The following is a 21,795-nucleotide window of genomic DNA, read 5'->3' on the forward strand; positions in this document are numbered from 1 at the left end:
CTCCCCCCCCCAACAACTAGAATTGACCATGTATTTTACACATTAATCTAATTTGCTGAGTAACTAAGGACATAAAAATGCTGTAAGCCAAATAAATTTATTGAATTTGATGCTTTTTCAAATTGTTTAGACTAATAGGCAATAAGAATTATGTATTCCACGCATGTTTGCACATAGAGCAAACAAGTATATTACAGCATGCTCTGACGTGTATTTAATGATACAATTCTGTTATGTTCTGAAGAAGGAAACAACCCAAATGTCCACGTTGCCATTTCCTTTGTTCTGTCATGTGTTATGTTCTGTCATGGATTAAAAGATGCCCATCATAAGGCATAAAGCTCAGTATCCACATGCAAGTTAATGTTAAGCATGTATTCTGCAGAGCCCTACAGATTGTCTTTGAAAACAAATGCAGAATCACAGCAGTCAGTAATCTGAGTCTTCACAACGTTCTTACCCTTCCCTCACTATCACCATTGCTTCATTCTTCCCCCCTCGCTCCCAGTCTCATTCGGTGCTTTCCAAGTTAACTGAAACAAGAAAAGTGGTCCCATAGCAGGGGAAGAGTGGAATTTAAGTATCACAAAAAACCTGACGCTGCTAAGTAAACACTTCAGGCATGCATTACCCAGCATAGTTCTGGGTAAACCATTACCCAGCCAATTAAGAATGTAATTGGGTTAACCAAACATTGGGATAACTGCCCAAAGAAACGGAGATAGTTAGCCTGTGTTAACTGGACTGCTATTAGTATTCCAGCCTCCTCGGGTATTTCTACATGGAGTCATATTTAACAACTCGTCTTGTCTAGCACCTTAAAAGGAAGGTAACAGCTCTTAATCTGATAAAGAACCTTCCTTGCTCCATATTTTAAAGATAATCTTTTTATAGCTGTAAATGTGGGCATGAATTCTTAAGAGTTCTCAAGAAGCTTCCTATTAATCGGTCCCTTGGATTTTCTGTTTTACAGGAACCATGACGTTGAATTTACGTGTCAGGTAAGCATCAGGCGTGCTCTTAGCAAGCTGTTCCCTGATACGTAGTGTTAATAACAGCGGTGTGGATCTTCAAGCAAATTAAGCCAAGCCAGTTTAAATGAAGGATGCTGGTCTTTGTTAGTTAACGATTCCTGCTTGTTAATAACAGTCAGAGCCTGAAACCTACTGCTAGGCATGTATTTGCAAATGTGAAAATATTGAAAGGAAATTTTAATAATTTGCATTATTCCAGTATGAGAGTCAAATTTTGAGTCTTTCCTGTTGTGCCAATAGTGGCTTCATTGTAAAACAAACTCGCACAGCTACGTGTATTTCCATTACGCGTTTTTTGCAAAGGATCTTTCACTCTTGCCAATAAAGCTGCTGTTTAGCAACATGTGCTGCCATGCATCGCAAGAAGTGAGGAATACTGCCTCTCACAGAGAGGAGAGGAACGTAAGTTGACAGCACAGGCTTCCTACGTCTACAGAAAGCTCACTGTTGTGAATCGGGCTGTGATAGAATCATCAGTACCTATGTTATTTTTAAAGGCATTGTGTATGTGGCAGAAATACTTGCCTAGGATTAAATTACATGGAGCAATGCCACGTAATCACTGGCAGTTCTCCTGTGACACTCTGGTCATCTTTGGTTTACTCACAGTCTGTTCTTCGTCTAGAAACAGGAGATTTGCTCCTGTCATAAACTGCTGGGAGTTCTGTTTTAGCGTCAGCTGTTATTTCTTGAGAGAGGATTGTTTTGAATACTGCTTTTAAAATAAATGTTAAACTCAATGATTTGAATATATGCTTAATGTATCACTTAATCTGTTTTTATATGCCACACATATATAAGACTTAGGAAATTTTCTGGATACACTTTGATCTATTTTCATTCTTATTTGCCTTGTACGAAACATGTTTTTCATAGTAGAGCTGTGTAATTAATGAAGAAACCACATTATGATCTACTGGGCAAAATTCTTAATCAAGACGTCTCCCCTTTCCTCCCTTCTTTGCTTAGACTGAAGATATTGAAGATTTAATTCCCAAAGGCCTGTCTGAGGCAACAAAGCAGCAGATTCGTTATCTCCTCCAGGTATGTGAGTGGGGTGGAGGGGGGGTGTGGAAGCCTATAGTAACTTGAAACAATAGAAGTTGGCTGACACGTACTGGGGATTTTGTACATAGCATGCTTGACTCTCTATTCTACTTACTCCTTTTTTTCCAGTGTAAAGGGTATGGACTCTTACAGGTGGCTCCAAGTGACATGTTGTGGAGTCATGTAGGAACCAAGGAACCACAACCTTCGTTCCACAGGCTACTTGTGTATTTTAAATTGAGCTTTGCTGATGCTTTCTTACAGCTTTTCTGGAAATCATCTTGGCTTTTGACCAGTTACAGATTTGTTTGTGGTGGTCTCCTGCTTTTGGCTGGGATAGAGTTAATTTTCTTCACAGTAGCTAGGATGGGGTTGTGTTTTGGATTTGTGCTGAAAACAGTGTTGATAACACAGGGATGTTTTAGTTATTGCTGAGCAGTGCTGACACAGGGTCAAGGCCTTTTCTGCCTCTCACCCCATCCCACCAGCGAGCAGGCTGGCGGGGCACAAGAAGCTGGGAGGGGACACGGCCGGGACAGCTGATCCCAGCTGACCAAAGGGATATTCCACACCATATGGCGTCATGCTCAGCATATAAAGCTGGGGGAAGAAGGGGGAAGGGGGGGGGGACATTTGGAGTGATGGCGTTTGTCTTCCCAAGTCACCGTTACGCGTGATGGAGCCCTGCTTTCCTGGGGATGGCTGAACACCTGCCTGCCGATGGGAAGCAGGGAATGAATTCCTGGTTTTGCTTTGCTTGCGTGCACGGCTTTTGCTTTACCTGTGAAACTGTTCTTATCTCAACCCACGAGTTTTCTCACTTTTACCCTTCTGATTCTCTCCCCCCTCCCACCTGGGGGCAGTGAGCGAGCGGCTGTGTGTGGCTCAGTTGCCGGCTGGGGTTAAACCACGACAGTTGTATATTAATGCTTTACTTTAAAAGCTAAAGGCAAATAATAGGTGCTTTACTGAATGTTGAATTGGATCTCAGTTACCAAGTACACATAATGCTTATAGCTTAGGTCTCACCTTTCACAAATGTTCTGGTTAAAAACCTCTAATCTAGCACTATGTTCTGAGGCATGCTTATGACATTCGGTAACAAAACATAACCATTTCTGTTGTGGTCCCATTTATAAAGGCTTTTGTGTTTCTTCTGATCTTGTTCTTTAGCTACCTAACCATCTCAACCCACCTTTTCAATCACCAGCCCCATGGGTTTGGCTGCAAGGCAGTCGGACAAGAATGCAAGGTTCAGATAATGGTGGTTCATTTTGTCGCTTCCTAGCACTGCAATGCTCTCTGCAGTGTGTTTTTTAGAAAAAGACTTGACCTCTTTATGAAGTGCTTTGAAGATAGCCGGCTGGAATCGGCCCCTGCCTTTGGTAAAACATTAAAAACAGTGCTGTAGCATGAATCCCACTGTCGACTCCAGAACCATTTGACATGTAGGTATGTTAGAACGGGATCCAAAACAACCCCCGCTGCTCAGCAAGTGTGTTTGGATCTGGTCTCCCCGAGGTGGGGGTAAGGTGATCCCACCCGGGAGCTGCAGCTTAGAATCGCTTCCTGGTAAAAAATACACTTGATTGAAGTTGTGAATGAGCAACCTGGTCCGACTTCACCGCTGATCCTGCTTTAAGCAGGAGGGCTGGACAAGGTGACCTCCCAGGTCCCTTCCAACTTGAATTATTCTGCGATTCTTTTACAATGGAGACTGACACCAAAATGTTTCATGACCTTGTTAGAACGCCGTCCCAGGAAGCCGGTTCAGCTCAGTCTGTGTGAAAGAGCTGAAACACGTATTTCCTGTTTTCTGTAAGTCCGGCTGGTTTTACATTCTCACACCTATGCTTAGAAAAAATGCAGCTAAAATGCATTTTGGGGAACCAGATTTTGTCAGCATACATACAAAGTGTGCTCTCAGACTACAGACCCCTCAGGCCTTTTGGACAGAGTTATGTGTGGTATGTTTTTACATCCTAGGAGAATTCTGAGAAAGCTGTCAAACTGCTCAGGTAAGGACTCTGCTGGGTATGCCCAGAGGCTCAGCTCTAAGAGCACGGAGAATTTCGCTGTAGAAGTACATGACACCTATGGAATTTAGCAAGCTCTAGCACTAGGTAATTGCTGAGTGGGGATTCACTTATGTTTTTATAGTCTAAAGTCAACCATTTTGACTTAACTCCTCCTTTTAATCTACTCTTACAGTAGATTTCAAAATAGAACCAACAAAACCAGAGGTCAGAACTGAAATTCCACTTTAATTAAAAAACAAACAGGTGAGTTACACTAGAAATGTTTTTGAAGCCTCAGTCACATTAATAGCACCAGTGGGGATAAAAAATAGGACAAGGGCTAATCACCGTATTGATGGAGAGCCTGATCGCTTTCTTCAGTTGGAACAATCAACAAATAAAGTTAAGGGAAAGTGTCAGAGGACGAGAAACAGAGAGGAGGATTTCATTTTACTCGAGAGAGTAAAAAATACATCTTTGACATAGAATGAATATTCAGCCCTTCCAGATGAGTCAAAGGTTTGAGGAGTTGTTTTGTGTGTTCTTTCAAAGTCAGTTTTTCTCCTTTCAAATATTAGAAATGTATCATGAAATGCAACAGTTTGTGTTTGAACGTGAATCAGTACACAGCCGTGAACGTGCATTAAGAGAAAAAAAGAGCGCGCGTTAGGCTATTGTGCATTACTGCCTTTCTTTTTCATCCAGTTGACTCCTTTAATCTTTGGGATTTTTTTCCTTTTAAAGGGATGAGTTGATTGTATGGCGCTTTTTTTAATTTAAATTTTTTAGAATTTTAATTAAATTCTCTTGCCCTTGGGCTGAAAGCGTGCTTTGCCAGATCTCAAAAGACGATGACTCAGTCATCTGTGGCTTCTCAGGTAGGGTAGTTCGTTCTTTAAATCAGTGTAAGGCACGAAGTGCTGAATGCTCAAAAAATGACTGTGCAATAACCACATTTATTTTTCCCTTTATTGGTGTGCAGATGCAGTTCTTTACTCTCTTGTTCCTTCTTTTTTAAAAATGTTATCCTGTGTTACAAGGCAATAATGAAAAAGCTATGCCATTTGCAGAACAAAGTGCATGAAAATGTGTTTCTCTGTAGAAACTGTGGGCACTTCAAAGAATGACGTGCAGTAGTTGTAAGTTATTTTAGCTGTATAGCAGTTTTCTGTTCTCCCCATTGCCAAGCGCACTGTAAACAAAGCACACGGATTAATCAGACGTACACATTTTCCTTTTTTCCCCCTCCTAGATGAGAGTGACGTCAGATAAATCTTTGCGACTCGTGCTTTCCACGTTCAAAAATTTACGTGAAGAGCTTTGCCATTTGCAGGATGACTTGGGGGTAAGCCGTACTGCGCACTTCCCGTGGCCTCACCCATTTGTTTTTACCCGTCAGCGGGAAGTCTGTTACGATGACATTTAAATTGTGAAGTCCAGGTGCTTTACTGGCAGCGGCTGGTTTATTAATGGACTTGCAAGGCTCATACAGTGGCCGAGGTTAGATTTCTTTCCAGCAGTGGTCTTCAGGTGTTCTATTTGTTGAAGCCTAAAACCCCAAATACTTTCAAAAGAAGACAAGACCCTGCCGAGTGAAGTTAGATTGAAAGCTCTGAACTGGTACATACAGCGCATGTATATCTACGTTGGTGTAAATGTATGGAACTGCCTTTTTACTTTAACATGGACAGGAGTATACACCGGGTGCCTGTTTACTAGCGCTGTTCCAGGCACTGGGAGACCTCGGTTCCATTCCCTCCTGACAAAGTTGCATTTCCCGCTTCGCAGGAAAGCTGTTGTCAGCTGGTGGCTCTGACAACTCAGTGGTTCCCCAGGGTACCGGCAGCCCCGTTGGGAAGCTGGAGCTCTGCAGCTGCCGATACGGACAGCAGATAATTGCTGTTAGGAAAGCAGAAACATTCCCACACCAGCCCAAGTACTCGGCCCCGCTGGAAACTTCACAGCATTCTCGTGTAAAATGCAAAGTTTAGGGAGGGGGAGAGGGAGTTTTCACTGTCACCTTTAACACAGAACAAGGAGTCTGTGCAGTGAATTGGTCTTAGTTTGGGGGTTTTTGTTGGTTTCTGTTTAGTAACTACGAATAATTCTTTCTGGGATAGACTGAAGAGCAGCGTCCAGGATCCCAGGGCTTACCACACAACACAAAGCCACAGATACTACAGTGACAGGCAACTGTGTCTATGTAGTTAAAACCCACAGTTTCAGGAAAATTGAGTATTTTCTCAGTTCTAAAACATCACTTACTAATTACTCAGCATGTTGCACTTGGAATATGGGGAAAGTTTACTGAAAAATGGCAGCTATTGACTGTAAACACTTTTGTCTTACAGAAGTTAGAAACTGACAGTGTCTTACTTAAGAAGGATTTGGCTTTTAAAGATTCTCAAGTAAAAGAGTATGAAACTATGTTGACTTCTCTGAGAGAAAATAATCGTCAGCAGCAGGTAAATCTAAAAACATATTTTCAGTGTAATTACAGTCAGCCAAAAACTAGCCAGTACGCTGACTCTGGAGTATTCTGGGTACAATGTTTCTGTGGTGTACGTTTCTGTGTGTGATCCAGATACTCCCGTAAGGGACACCGTGCATTCATTCCACTTCTGTGCTTTCCAGCAAGGACTCAGGGAGAGCACTGCGAAATGTCGCTCTCTGGAAGAACAGCTCCTCTCTCTTCGGCTCAGCGAGGGAGAAAAGGATTGTCACCTAAAGGAACTGGAGTACTGCAAGCGTGCCTTGGAGCAAGAGATCCAGAGCCTTAGACTACAGGTAACAGGCTCACTTGTTCCGTGTCCAGCAGCTGCTATTCGCAGATACAGATGCATTAACGTATGAAAATGATGAAAATTCTCTTTTTAAAATAAAATTATTTAATTTTCTGTAGAGCTGCTCTAATCCAACACTACAGACCACCACAGATGAACTCTCTAGCCGTTACGTAGAGATGATCAATAACTTGAGAGAGGATAAAGATCGCGAGATCCGCAGTCTTAGGGTACGTTGTTTTAACTTGCCATGTGTGTGTATCCCTCAGCTTTGTACGACTGCAGGTAAACAGCTGCTTATTTAATTAAGGATCAGGAAAGATCTACCGTATGTACTTTTTAGATATCTCTTGGTTCTGCAATTACTTTGTACATAGACACTAATGATGGCTCAGAAACTCTTACGGTAGAACATAAAACTGATTTAAAAAAAATACAGATCCTTAGATGTAGAATTGGGGATTAATCAGAGTAGCAGTCTTTCCTAAAGGGCTAATTTGTGTGTCCCGATAAAGTAAGAAACTAGCCAAAAGACCCCCAACAGAAAATTAAGGTAAGTCAGTCCCAGTCAAAACTACATATCAGAAACATCTCTCGTTGAAAGCGCTGTAGTAATATTTTGCCACCCTGGAAGCCAATTCAACTTGTTCAGTGATGTATTAATTAGCTTTATCCGGGTACAAACCTATTAAATTGGACTGAATTCCACCGTATCAATTAGCACTTTCTGAATTTACTGTGCAGCTCAACATTCTTACTTGAAAATCCTGGGGGTTTGTGCATGTCCACGTATGTATGTATGTCCACAGCATTTTTTAAATTACACTAATTCAAGTCTTACTGTTCATAATGTAATGAAAAAAATACACCTGGAGTCCTAGATACACACTGAGAGGTCACCTGCAAGGAGCAGCGAACACCTAACCGTTCCTTAACGCGTGTTTTACAGTCTCAGTTATGCCAATTCCAGCAAGACATATCAAGGAGAGAAGGAAGTAACAGCGACTTGCAAATAAGGTTGCATGAACTGACGTCAATGTTGGAGGAGAAAGACGCTTGTATTAAACAGCAGCAAGAGGTAAAATGCTACAACTTATTTCTCTTCTAAGAATTTTTATGTTGAAGCCTCCACTTACTGTATGGGTGGAAACTTGCTAGGAAGTCGCTGGTACTCTCCTGGCTCAGGAATCAGGGTTAGGAGTTCTTTTAACTGAATGCTGTTCCTCTGCCAGTCTTTTGGAAGGACAGACCTTCTGGGACTGCTCTTTGAGAGGAATTTCTGCAAATATTTTGTTGTGACTTTAGTGAACTAACACTTCGGAACACATTATTTCATTTGAATGTTTACTTTTGGTTTTCTCAGGACCTCTTCAGATTGAAGCATGAGAAATTATCAGGCAGGCAGTCCCCCGGTGTAACAGCTATCATCACTAAGAAGTAATGTAGTTACTCGCCTTTCTTAAAAATACATCCTTTTGATCTTCCATTGTATAGCCTCTATTAACCACGTTATTCCTGCAAATGTCTTAATACTGCCTGTTCAACTTAAAGGGGAAAAAGTCGAGATAGGCTTTCCTATCCGGGGAGGATTCAGCACTAAGCATGGTAATGGCAGTTGGAGGGGTGGCCAGCACGTTGACGTGACATTTAAAAGGCTGTATTAGCTTTGTAGTTACTAGTGAAAAATCTTTGGGGATTAGTGACTGGAAGGACGATGTGGCAAGATGAGAGTCAGCGATCTGGATACAGGTGTGCAGATTTCGGTTTACAGGTTTGCAACTCTCTCTAATACAGGTACAGGAATCAGTATCCCATTCTGGGCCTCCTGTCTGATGACTACAAGGTTACATCACCCGTCAATAAATCGCAAACTATTTTAATTGAGAGGACTGGAGAGATATGGAAACATGTAAGTTTACCCAGAGGTTGACTATGAAGTCTCTGAAATGCCCAAGTACGCAGTTTAACTTCAAAGAAAGCATTAGCCAAAATGGACATCTGAGGGAAAGCCACAGTGTTAATTTAACTTGGCTGCAAAAAGTGAGGCGACCGACTGAAGTCAAGGAACTGCAGTGTGTGTTGCAAGAAGGCAGTAATTGTTGGGTGGGGTATAAATGAAGTAACCTTTCGTTGTTTTCTCTGACACATCACCACCTTTAACAAAACAAGCGGCGTTGCTCTAACACCAGCCTTTGCCCTCACGCACAAGGCAGTCTGCCGGGCGTCCCCGTACTGGGGAGTTAGGTAGGCAGGAACTTGTTCCGGGTTGTGCTCTCAGGTGAAGGAATGTTTTGGGTGGGCAGTATTCCTCTGAATCATCAGTATTAATGACTCCGAACGATTACTAGAACATATTAAGCAAGGACCACGTCCCTGAAACTTACATTGAGACAGGGCAGTGGCTAACCCAGGAAACGCAGAAGAGTGGCGACTTTTTAGTGATTCAAAGTAAAAATAGAAAATGGGACTGCAGAAGCTATTCATGTTACAGGGCGCAAGGTAATGTCGCCGCCTCCGAGTACAAGGTAAGGGCTTGAGAAGGATCAACGTGGCCAGTTCACAACCATGTGTTCGGAGCAATGGGATCCGACGACGCTGTCTGCAGGCAGAGCACGGCAGAGCAGCACAAATAAACAAGTGTTAAGAGAGTGGCTTTGCCGGGGGGACACGACCAAGAAAAAGACAATTACGTGGGCAGCCTGAGTAGGCGAAGGGTAAAACATCTGGCATGTTCTGAAAGGATGTGTTACCTGGAGTAGGGTTAAGGAAATGAAAGGTAGAGGTCACTGGCAAACAGCAGAACTTTATTACTGATCTCTCAAACTCATCCAGTTGCATTGCAACCTAGTGAAATGTCAAGGAATTAACCAAACGGTAATAAAGAAATATTACAAAAATAAAGCCGAAACCCCCTCCCTCCTCGCTTACTTGGGAAGTCAGTCATACTTTCCGTTATAGAGAAGGGAAAAGATGAGCGTACTCTGCATTTGAAGAGATCATTAAATAAATGAGAACTGTTTGTATTTTAAGTAAGTTTCCCAAGCTCTCTATCAATCACTAGTGCAAGTTTCAGCTGAAACAAAGTTACTTTGCTGCAAGATAAACTGGGTAAGTTTGGGAAGTGCCAACTTCACCTTTACTCCAAGCTTCACAAGTACTTCTTCTGTGTTTACGTACTGTCAGGCAAATCGTTCTGTCTGCGTTCATTGTTGAACAGTAATGCTGACAGGTAGCCGAGCAGTGTGGGTTTTGTACTGAAAGCAAGGAGCCTGTACTTGATGCTGTCCGTCAAGCAGGGATTACTTGTCATGCTCAGTCCTTTAGGCTACTCAAATCAAAGTGCTTAAATGTTCCTTTTAACATTGGTCCTAGTTATGTTGGAGAAAACTTCTAGGGCAGAAATTGTACAATACCTACTATTTAGGTATCTGGTAACTCCCCGTTCTTGGTTGTTTTTGTCAGTACAGAAAGAGGTATTGTCCTTGGTTTTGTGTTGACTGGAGACAGTGAATCAGGCCAGCTCGGACATCTGCCCCTCGCTGAACAAAAACTGTTTATGGCTTAATGATACGAGTTTGACCTTGCCAGTACCAGCCACTGTGAGCACTGACATCCTGAGCGCTCGTTAAGGAGGAAAGGCTCGCTGGCCACTTGAGACACTTCAAAAGTCAGGCCGTTAGAGAAAAAGAAATATATAATTACACAAAGTGTCCTTTTATACAGACAGTTTTGTTTTATATACAGAAATAAATTTGTGTATTTTCTTCTAACAAGCTGCTTGTTTCTTTCAGGAATGAAAGAAATCCCTAAGCCGTCAGAGCTGCTCAAAGGAGTTCACGGTGACTAAAATATTGCTTTACTTTCTGCTATTTTGCATCCGAAAAAGGTTCAGTCTGATAGAAAGGGCGGGGAAAACATTCAGGACATGGAAGCATGAAGATGATGGAACACTGTCTCACCCTCACCATAAAAAACGCGGTTACCCGTGTCCATCATCTGCCACTAACATCTGTGTACAACTCTTGTTTGTACTTTTCCACGCACTTACTTTTCGCTCAGGAGAGAGCGGCATGCCGTGCTTTTGTGGACTTCAGTTTTCTTGACATGACTAACTTCTGTTCTTCAGCCAGTCCTGAAGCAATCTAGGAGGCAAAGGAAGAAGTCTGAAACCTTTTCCTCTTTGTACTATTATTAGCCATATTCCTCTGTCCTGTCTACTCATGCTGAGAAGTGAGAGTGATACAGATTTCAGTCGGTCCCATACGTACTGAATGGCTGGTTTCACTCCAGACGGAGTCACAGATGGCGGTTTTATCTACCGCTACCTGTTGAAGATGAAGCAAACCCCAGAAACGACCTCCGTGGGGAACTTTAAAAATACCTCACTGAAAAACGCTTACCTGACATCTGCCTAAGCATGGGAAGCTAAAACACAAAAGAAAATTACTGAACTTACTTACTTACTCCAGAGATGCAACTCCTCAAACTTAGCTACTGAATTGGCCGATACCAGTTAGTTACCTAGTTCAGTGAAACGATTGGGCAGGTGCTTCTTTTGAAGCGTGTTATTGACCTCAGAGTTGATGTATTTTCAGCTGAATCTTTGTAAGGCCCCAAACCAGCCATAAGTATTTGCTGTGCTTGAAAATTTCAAGAACTTGGTATATTTTTATATAGAAAAACTTAGTATGAAAACAGCTCATGGACTGAACTGCATCATCAGACCAATCTTCCATTTACAATTTTTGCTCCTCGCAGGACCACAGAAATCCTCTCAAAATGATTTGGTATTAATAATTAAGTAGTTGTCTAAAAGTAACAGAGTGCGGAGAATCATAGGGGGAATTTTAAACTATGCAGTCGAGAGGTGCTAGCTCTTTATCACGGGGTTCTTTCTTGCTTTGCTTTATTTCTGCAGACATATATTTCTATTCACAATATATATCATCATAGGCAATGTTTAATGGTGAAAGAACGCTGTAGGCTGTGTGTAACTACGCAATAAACCTAAGCGTAACTTTCTGAATCACGTCTGTCTGTACTGGAAACATCTCGTGTCTACCTGATGGGCTGGAGGGGGTTGTTTTAGGTGGTGTGATACTGCCTTTTTTCAGACAACTTGTCCTCTGAATAAATCTTTACAAGGAAAGGAGTAGTGTTAGGTCCCTGCTCTTGCTACTGATGCCAGTCCTCCACTCAGTTAATGCTGGGACGTCAAAGACGACCTCGTGCTCTTTGTAACTGGGAGAAAGAGCCAAGGGTGAAACCTGCTCATCGCACTGCTCTTCGAGGACGTCCAGCCTAAGCCTGGCCTGCAGTTTCAGAAGCCAAGCAAGAGTTTGCACCATCAAACGGCCGTCGCTTTAGCCTAGCTCTACAGAAAGAGGTTTTAATTAGTTAAAAGTTAAGTATCCTCGTTTGAGTGAGGGCCTTGCCCCACTGAAATCAGTAATTATCAGATTCTAAAATAACCCCCTCATTTCTGTAGAGCAGTTAGAGATACAGTAATAAACACACACAGTTAACATACTAATGACACAGAATGGTGCCGAAGTGCATTCTATCCCAATAAATAATTTTAGTCACACTGTCACCTAATGACGTTTCACCTTTGGTGACCTAAACGATAAAAAGAAATAGAAGAGGAAGAACACCACATTGGTTTAATGCCATCACACTGTTACCTGTGCGTAACTGTGCAGCTCTCCCGATGGAGGGAGACACAAAATCATTTGCTGACTGAGGGTGGTCTTTGCCATGATCTCGGCTGGGCTTGACCAGGTGGAAGCACTACCCAAACGGCTCGGAGGAAGCTACGAAGAGCAGAACCGTGAGTGATTCACGGACGCGCTTACTGTGCTCATTTCAGCCACTGCAGGGGTTGTACAGTGGATTTACTAACCACCCCGGCCAGTGACACTAACCACTCTTTCTTTAACTCCGTATGACGTACGACCACGTAATAGCGTCAACGCAAGCAGTAAACGCCCTTAAAGGACAGAAACCTGCAGGCTCTGAATACCGTCAGAGCTGCTGGGCACGGTGTTAGAACTTCATGACAAAGGCCCTGATTAGGCAAATGAGCCGTTGTGCAAATACAGCTGGCATTACGATAAATCTGCAAACACCGTGATCGTCCCCCCGACTTGAAGAGACGGGTAACACACATACGCACATACTGTTCAAAAAAAGCCCAGTTTGCTAATCAGGAAAGACAGATGTCGATACTGCATTGTGTAACAAGGATCAGCCGCTCTAAGGCTTGTTAGAGTATTTGAAGACTTCTGTACACGAAATGCTACAGAGCTGACGGTTGTAACAACACATTTTACTCACAGATAACACGAAGCAATAGATACTTGTCAAAAAGCTGAATTAGACTAGTAGATGAAGCATAATGGCCATCTGGGGCAGGTTTTGTTTTCAAACCAGATTTATTTAAAAAGAAATTTTTTTACAATAAAAGCACGTGTTACTTGCTGCAGTCCCAGCTAGTGCCTCTTTTCTGTTGAACTGAAACTGAGTTACCCAACGTTATTTCTGCTGGAGTTTACAGAAACACATTTTTCCCATTTAGTCGTTTCTGTAAATGCTAGTTATCACCCTAATTATAAACAGTATACTTTTTAGATAATTTTTTGCCTCCATTTCAGGTAGGTCCACTAAAACTTCTACATTTTTTCAGGAACAAGTTAGAAAAATCAAAGACAGCATTTACTTCCTATATTTACGACACTCTACGTACGTACCGCCCTATTAGACCGTCCTTATCAGTAGTGTTATTAAATAAGCCTCGCTGCCTGAACAGATCTGGTAGCATGCAGTTTCCTGTTCTTACTCTGAAGAGCCAGAGAAAATTGTCTTCTGGTTTCTGTCACCGTCTTTTCCACACAACTCAGTATGCAACACGGAACAGCTCCTCCGCCTCAGCTGTAAGATAAAAGCCACGCAGAGCCTTGGTTCAAGAGTTACTGACACCTCTGTCCGAAGAGTCGACGTACACTTTGAATACTATGTCAAGGTAACTCACCTTCACCTTGAGAGTACTCTGCTGGTGTCCTTCCGTATTTTCTCTCTCAATTTCATTACCTTTCATTTTGGGCATTTGGAACCTGAAGAAAGAAAAATACAGACGATGATGATCAAGACATGAATCACTGTTAACTGCTCCTGGCTTCTAGGAGTTCTCTGTCTGTCATTCAAATAAAAAACCGCAGTAAACAAATCTGACATTTTAGAGTGACCCTCCCCCAGGTGTGAGAAACTTGCTGCTTGCTCGAGCAACCGGGCTGTGTTTGTACATCACGTGCAGCACCGCAGGAGCAGGCAGAGGAGAAATCCAAACACGGGCAAGAACAGCTGAACTACCGCAGTGTTGTGCTCCCAGGTAGTGAACAGCTTTACAGCACGTCACCGTTCCTGCTCCCGGTAGCGTGGAGTGGCATCCTATCACAAATGCTGGGAAAGGGGATTCACCCTATTAGTTAGTGTTGCTGCAGGGACAGATCTGTAATAATTTGACAAGGAAGGACCGTTTTCAACAAAACAGCCCAAAGCCCTTACTGAAAATGTGGCAAAAAAAAGGCAAGACAGACATGAACTTCACACTAAGGAAAGCACGTATGCATGAAAGATGATCACGTCTACTGAAGAGTGCCTTTAAAAGAGCAGAGATCATGCAACTTCACAACAATGATGGGAAAACATCATTCCACGTTTTCAGGATACGTAATAAAACGATACCACCAACTTCTATCATTCAATCCAACATTTAAGCTGAAACACTGGCAAGGCCTAGAGGTGGTAGCGTCTCTCTTTCACTTGCTTCCTACCACCACTTAGGAACTCATCTGCTTTGAAAATGAGTAAGCAGGACCTGCCTGTAGAGCACTTCATCCCATCCTAACAGCTTCACCAGTTTGGGTAACGGAAGGCGGTCTGCTGCCAGCTCAGGGGAGGGAGCCAGGCAGGGCAGGAGTACAGACTATACAGAGCAGGGATCTGTGGAAGTACTGAGATACAAATTTTACTGTGATTTTGACATGAAGCGTTTTTAAAATCGCAACACCTCCACGGTAACAATACAACAGCCATCACAAATTCTCCTCAATATTTACTGGGAAAGTGCACTGAAAAGAATTTAGGAACTGTGCCTCAAACTGCTGAGGATTCAGGTGAAATTTTATCCTTACATTTCAGGAGATTTAAAATGCCACTTCCTAGTAAAATCTTATGTCAAGAATACCAACCAACTGCTTGCTTTAATACAGAATTTCAGTTACCGGGGAAACACAGTTGTAGGAAAAAGAAGAGGAAAAAAAAAAGGTTCTACCCGAGTCATCTTTTCTGTTGGATGTATACACAAGATACGTATATAAAAAGATGCTAAATTACTCAAACAACATACACGAAGTAAGAGCACTGCATATAATACCACTTCCTCTCAGGTTTCTCTTTGTCTAGCAGGCACATTCCTTTATTTTCCCTATTTATTTCCCTTCCCTAACGCCAACTTCTATGTCATTTCCTCCACAGCCCCAATGTCACACCTGCAACACACTGCACAGCCTTTTCTTGTTGACTCCTTCCTCCTCCTTCCATCCACCACAATATCACTTTTTTTTTTTAAAACCACCAGAGCCCTCCTAACATCTTCAACCCCCTCTGCCCATTCACCATCCAGCTTGGACAGCGACAAGAAGCTTCGACATCCGCAGCTATACAGAAAGACGTCAATTCTGGAGGAAGGAGCAGAAGCACTGGTGGGACTTTCGAACTACAGAAGAATACCTAAGTCCAGCCCCAGTCATAAACATGTAAGCAGTGCCGGACAGAACCAGCAAAGGGCCAAGTAGAAGCACACACTCTCCCAGCGGTATAAGCTCCTGAATTTTAAAACCACTGCTCAAGCAAAAAGTCTGACAAACTTGTTTTTCTAAGCTGTCTGGAGTTTAACAACATATAGGTAATAATCCATTAACCTTAACACTGTGTGGGTTAAGTCTCAAGGCTTTTCCTCTCTTTGACAGACCTTGTTTCCACAGTCCGTCTTCTTAGCCAGGGTTCACTGTCCGTACGCTGCCAAGAGAAGAAGAGACAAACAATTAATATAAAGAAAGAAACGTTCAAAATGCTAATGCAATATGCCAACCAAAGAAAAGTGATAACTCATCTTAAGACTTCACATCGGACAAGGCTGCCTGTAACCATCCCGCTAAGTTTAACAACTCAGTTTCTCCACCTAGCCATCACAAAAAGCAGGGCTCTCGCACAGAAGATTGTACTAGTCCGCACCTGCTTCAAGTCCTGCACACTTCCCCGTATTTGTACCTTAGCTGATAATAACCAACTACAGCTGCAGTTTTTCCAACCACTGTTCCCTCCCTCACATCTTGAAAAACATGTTCCTCACAGATTTCAATGTTCCAAAAGGTATGCCTTTTTTTTTGCTAATTAAAAAGAAATCTCCTTAGGTGGACTTACAGACTGTTAAACCTCAACACCAATTTCAACTTCTGTAGTACAAAGTCACAGAACTTGATCATTCCATAATATAATGATGAAGCTGTAAATGAATTAAACTTTTATCCAGCATCCACCATATACTTTCCGCTATCATTAAACATGTTAAAAAACCTTTTGTGCCCTTTACGGTATGTAGTTTTAGGGCAAGAAAAAACTAGATGCACAGAAAATCTAGGTAACGGAACTGATGCCCCACAGCGTACCACGCTCTTAAGAACAGTGGACACCACTCGCCGACTCTGAACTAAACAACTGAACTAACCAACCACCTTACACTAAACAACTGTTCATCACAGAAGGAATTACCCAAACACGTAATTTTAAACTATCAGATATGTAACGGTCAAAGCCTTTCACTGCACTCCTTGGAAGAAACACTACTGTTATCCTCAAACATACATTTTAAAATGTAAACGTTAATATAGTTCTCCTGTAAATACCAAGTATGAACAATAAAAGGCAATATCAAAACACGACCTGAACGCAATGCTTAAAGCATTACATCATGATTTCACACCGCGGTCTAAACTGCTGGCTCTTCAGAAGTTTCTGTCATTTCTAGCCCCCACGACCTGTTCTGCACCCCATGAACTGTGGTGGACTCCTAGGCAATGTGGGATTAAGTCTTTCTACAAAACTGGCTACAGAAAATGTTTAAAATACTCAAGTACCTGATTATTCCGTCCATCTGTAAGGTGGAAAAATGAGCCAACATGGATGTGTGCTTTGTCACAGAGTCAGAATGATCATCTTCAGTCTGCTACGAAGAAACTCCTTCAGTCTATGTATTCAATATAACGTTCAGGAATAAAGCATTAACATTGTCAAAAAAGCACAACTTTAATCTCTAAGATTTTTTTGAATGCTACGGCCTCCTCCTTTGATTGCTGGGCATACAAAAAAAAGTAGTATAAACAAAACCCAGAGGAATAGGTTCATGTCTGCATCATTTCTGGGTTTTAGTACAAAACCTACGAGTTCACGGGCTAAGAGCCCGCTGGAAATCCTTGGAGTTCATTTAATATCGCACTCTCTTCTTAAAGTTTTTAATCTATTACTGATGTCATAATTCAAGTATTCTAAAAAGAGAGGGAAATTAAGACAGCAATATTTTTAGTATTTCATTTTGCAAGCTGTTCTTATTACACAGATAAAAAGACAAAACCTACCTGGCTTTTCCCAAAATATGTGAGAAGCTTTATGTTCTCTTTACTTAAAGGAAAAAATTTCAAAGGAATGTCAGTATCACATTTGGTAATTAGTTCAGAAATAAGCACAAATACATTACCTGTAACTTTAAAGGGTTAGTCAAATAAAACCCCAGTACTCTCCCCTCAACAGTCTGATAAATATACCTCAAGTAACCTGCTTACTTGAAATGTTATTACATATTAATTAGTGAATAACGTAATTAAAAATATTAGGCAAATTTACACAGAACGAGACCTTCCTAAACACCATAAATGAAAAGCAAACTCCAAAAAATTTGGAGTGCAAGAGATGCGTTTTATTGTATGCCCGTTACGATGAGTAACACATTTAGAAATAATAATCCCACATAACAGTGACAATCTTATTTTACAGCGTGTACATCATTTTTTACAGCCACATAAAACACGTATTTTTCTAAGAGATTTCCCAAATTTAACTTTCTGAAGTTTAGAAATATAAAAAAAATTTATTCTCAAGGAACTGATTCTCATCTGGTGCAAAAACAAAATATGAACATTATCTGAAACACAAAGCCACAATATAGCATGAAGTTACAATTTATCATGTGAACAGCTGTGTGCAAACATGAAGCAACTAAAAAAGTAAAAAATACACATTATATGCATAACATTTATGAACAGGTTTTTCATTAAATAGCCCTAGACCAGCTTGTTATATTAAGCGCCATTTGATTTGCAGCATGCTAACACAAAGCATTGTTTAAAGGGATGCATATTTTAAATGTATACACTGTAAACTGAAGATCCACCTCCAAACTCTAGTGGCAGCATATTTTTCTGGTTAAATACTGCATATATACTTTCTTTACAGATTGAAAATGCATGTTTATAGTATGGTATAGATTTTTTTTAAAGAATTGATTAAAAGGTGCAATTTTACGTCTATATTGAAAATTTCGTATTAGGAGGTAGGACATAATAGTCATACCTGTTAAGAACACTGACCTAAAGAACTTCTAAGTACTCTGAATTTTAATTAAAAAGACCCTACATTTTTCAACTTTGTTTTTAATATTCTCTTTAGAGAAGACTGAAGTAGCGAGAAAAAAAATCAGTGTTGCGTCACAACACTATGAGCTGCATCCATTTTATCCTTAAAAAAAAAGTCAAATTCAAAGTTAATTTTGTTATATGTGCCATACTGAACAACATTCAACTGTAGTTTCAGATAAAAAAGGGAAATTATATACATACACATCTTTAACCCTAGCACCAGAACACCACCTTTGAGATCTTAACATAATGCTATATTTTAAACATCATATCCTGCAATAAAATAGGTTAGCAGCTTTGAAAACCATTAAAAAATTACTCGTTGGACCTAAACTAATAAAGGAAACAAAAAAGTTTCCCAATGAAATGTTTAAAAAACAAAAAAACCCAAACAAAAAAAAAAAGACAACCCCCCCAAATTTGACCAGTTCTGGAATTTAATTTCCAGGCTCGATTTAAAAACGTTATGATCAAGTGACTGACTAACGCTCTCCTTTCAAAACTGCACAAGAAGTTAGACTCGGTTGCCTTTGCAAACAATTTGTAAATAACCCCATCATGTATCTGAACTGTTTTCATATTGGAGACAAGTGCTGTTACTGACAAAATGGATAACAATCATCTTCGTTTTGTCTTCTATAGCTTAGCCATGTGTAACACCATTAATTTGAAGACATTCATCCATCTTTCTGCAAATTTAAGACATTCATCCATCCTTCTGCATTCTAAGTGCTCTTTAGGCTCTGATAAGCAACAATCATAGGGCTATGAGATCCCCTGTCAACCCTAATACTTTTAAGACTTTTAATACAAAGAATGTAAAGTTATGATTTAATATCAAGCTTTGAAACCAGGAGAAACAGTTCATGAGATTTTTTTTTTTCCCCAATTAGCATATCACAGTTTCTAAATTGCTTCCTTCTTGAGATCATATATTACATTATGGCCTCTTTGTGGTGCCTCATTATATGCTGATTTTTTTCAGATGGTCTACGGAATCCCTTTTTGCAATACTCACACCTATGTGGATAGTCTTTTGTGTGTATTGATATTACGTGTCGTTTAAAGCCTGACGCATCCGTAGTGCTATATTCACAATACTGGCATTGATAAACTTTTCTTCCACTGTGGGTCTTCATGTGCTTCTTAAGTTCATTTTGCTGCCTAAATCCTCGTTTACATCTTTTGCATTTAAAAGGCAGGTCCTTGGTGTGAACTGAGAGGATATGCCCACTAAGTACAAAAGGATCTGATGTTTTAAAGTCACAGTGTCTACACTGATGTATCTTTTTACCTTTATGGGTTTCGCTATGCTTTTTGAGCTCAGATGGACGATGGAAGCCTTTTTCACATACCTCGCATTTGTGGGGAAAATCCTTTGTGTGAACTGAAATAATGTGTCGCTTCAGGTCACTTGAATTGGTGCTCTTATGGTCACAGTGTGGACACTGGTGAGTCTTATGCCCTTGAAATAATTCTGTGTGCTGCTGCAGTTCTTTTTCATCTGTAAACGCCTGGGGACAGTGCTCACATTTAAATGGCAAGTCAGTCCCGTGTTTGGTTTTGATGTGAGTTTTCAGATTGGACTGATCAGCACACCTGAAGACACAGTGCTGACACTGGTATGGCTTTTCCCCAGTGTGGGTCCTCATGTGCTTTTTCAGCTCTGATGGATGGCGGAATCCTTTCCCACACTCCACACATACATGAGGGAAGTTCTTACTGTGAACTGCAAGCAGATGTCTATTGAGTAGTCCCTGCTCTGCAGTTTCATAGTCACAATATTTGCACTTGTGTAGCTTAGGCTCCTTGTCCCTCAGTATTAGTTTATTAGAACTCAATGGGCTTGCTTCTCTGTATCTTCTTGTATATTCTGTAAACTCATGGGTTTTATCAACTTTATTTATAAGTTTATGGCTTTCCAGATGATTGTGGAAACTTACTTTTTTGTTAGTTGTAAAGTCACAGTCTGTGCACTGGTATTTCTTCTTAATCATATGATCTGGATGATTCTTCATATGCCTTTTCAAGAATCCTCTGGATTTAAATTTTTTCCCACAAATATGACAAGGGTAAACTGTTAAGGGCTGTCCATCAGGACCTATTATAACAGCTGTTTTTAAACAAACAAAAACAAGTTATGAAGGAAACAAATTTACTGATTAAGAAGTTTTAAATCAGCCAACTGCTGTTCAGATTCATGCACTTACACTTGCAGCAGACAGAGAATGGTTCAGTAGTTTAAAAACAACCAATCCACAGCACCTATAGTTTATATAGTTTCGTTTTAGAAACTGCTCAAACAGTTCAGTAATATCGTATGTGCAGTGAATATACCCATGATTACTTTTTAATAACTTGCAAAATTCAAATGAATGGCGTCAGCCCTAAGTGTACTGACTTTGAATAGCAAAAATTATTACAGTTTCTATGCACAGAATTGGAGGGGGGAAGGACACAGGAAATACGCAAATCATCACTTATATTTTTTTAATTCAGCATCAGCTTAAAAAAAAAAAAAAGGAAAAAAGGAATAGTACAGGAGTAAGTGCCACTCCATGACAATACGCATAACCGTACAGTGTTTACCTGTTTGCCATTGCCTGGCCTCTCCTCTCCTCCTTTTCTTGGTTTTTTGTTTTAGCACTCTATTAGTGCTAATGCTATCACAAATCTGCAGGTATTGTGTTGCATTACCGTTTTTGTTTTCTAATCGTGTATCCAAGTTATTTCCTAGAAACAAAAATTAGACACCATAAAAAACCTTAAACAACTTTTTTCTTTGGGACTGATGACTGGAATTGCACAGCAGCACATCTACTTTTTTAAAAAAAATATTGCTCATTCCTCTACAATCAACATATATAAAAAAGAAGAGTGCCAATTTAAAGCGCTATCTATCTTTGCTGGCAAAAGTCAAGAATATAATTGTTTAAACATTGATTAATTTTCCAATATATTCCTTGATTTCTCATACTTCTCAAGACATTAATTTCTTATAAGTTATGCTGATTGTTTCCTTTTATTTAACTTGGTTTTACTTCTTAACGACTGCATCCTCTCTTTTCTGACTACAAAACTGTATTAAAAACCCTGGCAGATCCTCCCAACTTCCCCACCTACTCTGAATGCCTACAGCATATCTAGAATTGTTTTCACTTCA

The 21,795-nt window shown here is 40.7% G+C and overlaps 2 protein-coding genes across 4 annotated transcripts in view; one reads left to right on the forward strand and one right to left on the reverse strand.

Annotated features, from left to right (window-relative positions):
- The window catches only part of POF1B (premature ovarian failure, 1B), a 69,935-nt gene extending 58,823 nt beyond the window's left edge, over window positions 1-11,112 (forward strand). Inside the window, exons 10-19 of the mRNA XM_009326652.1 lie at window positions 974-1,001; window positions 1,275-1,436; window positions 2,004-2,078; window positions 5,352-5,444; window positions 6,451-6,564; window positions 6,734-6,901; window positions 7,002-7,112; window positions 7,832-7,960; window positions 8,246-8,319; window positions 8,677-11,112. Coding sequence (XP_009324927.1) covers window positions 974-1,001; window positions 1,275-1,436; window positions 2,004-2,078; window positions 5,352-5,444; window positions 6,451-6,564; window positions 6,734-6,901; window positions 7,002-7,112; window positions 7,832-7,960; window positions 8,246-8,319; window positions 8,677-8,812 — 1,090 coding nt within the window. The 3' untranslated portion in view covers window positions 8,813-11,112. The remainder of the gene's footprint in view (window positions 1-973; window positions 1,002-1,274; window positions 1,437-2,003; window positions 2,079-5,351; window positions 5,445-6,450; window positions 6,565-6,733; window positions 6,902-7,001; window positions 7,113-7,831; window positions 7,961-8,245; window positions 8,320-8,676) is intronic.
- A 6,786-nt stretch (window positions 11,113-17,898) lies between these two features.
- The window catches only part of ZNF711 (zinc finger protein 711), a 31,713-nt gene continuing 27,816 nt past the window's right edge, over window positions 17,899-21,795 (reverse strand). For 2 of the 3 annotated variants that reach the window (XM_009326630.1, XM_009326632.1), the window contains 2 exons: window positions 21,222-21,365; window positions 17,899-20,745 (listed from right to left, as the gene is read on the reverse strand). In XM_009326630.1, coding sequence (XP_009324905.1) covers window positions 19,568-20,745; window positions 21,222-21,365 — 1,322 coding nt within the window. In that variant the 3' untranslated portion in view covers window positions 17,899-19,567. The remainder of the gene's footprint in view (window positions 20,746-21,221; window positions 21,366-21,795) is intronic. The other variant, XM_009326631.1, reaches the window with a different exon arrangement.

The sequence above is a fragment of the Pygoscelis adeliae genome, unplaced genomic scaffold, assembly GCF_000699105.1.
Source record: "Pygoscelis adeliae isolate BGI_AS28 unplaced genomic scaffold, ASM69910v1 Scaffold216, whole genome shotgun sequence".
Lineage (NCBI taxonomy): Eukaryota > Metazoa > Chordata > Aves > Sphenisciformes > Spheniscidae > Pygoscelis > Pygoscelis adeliae.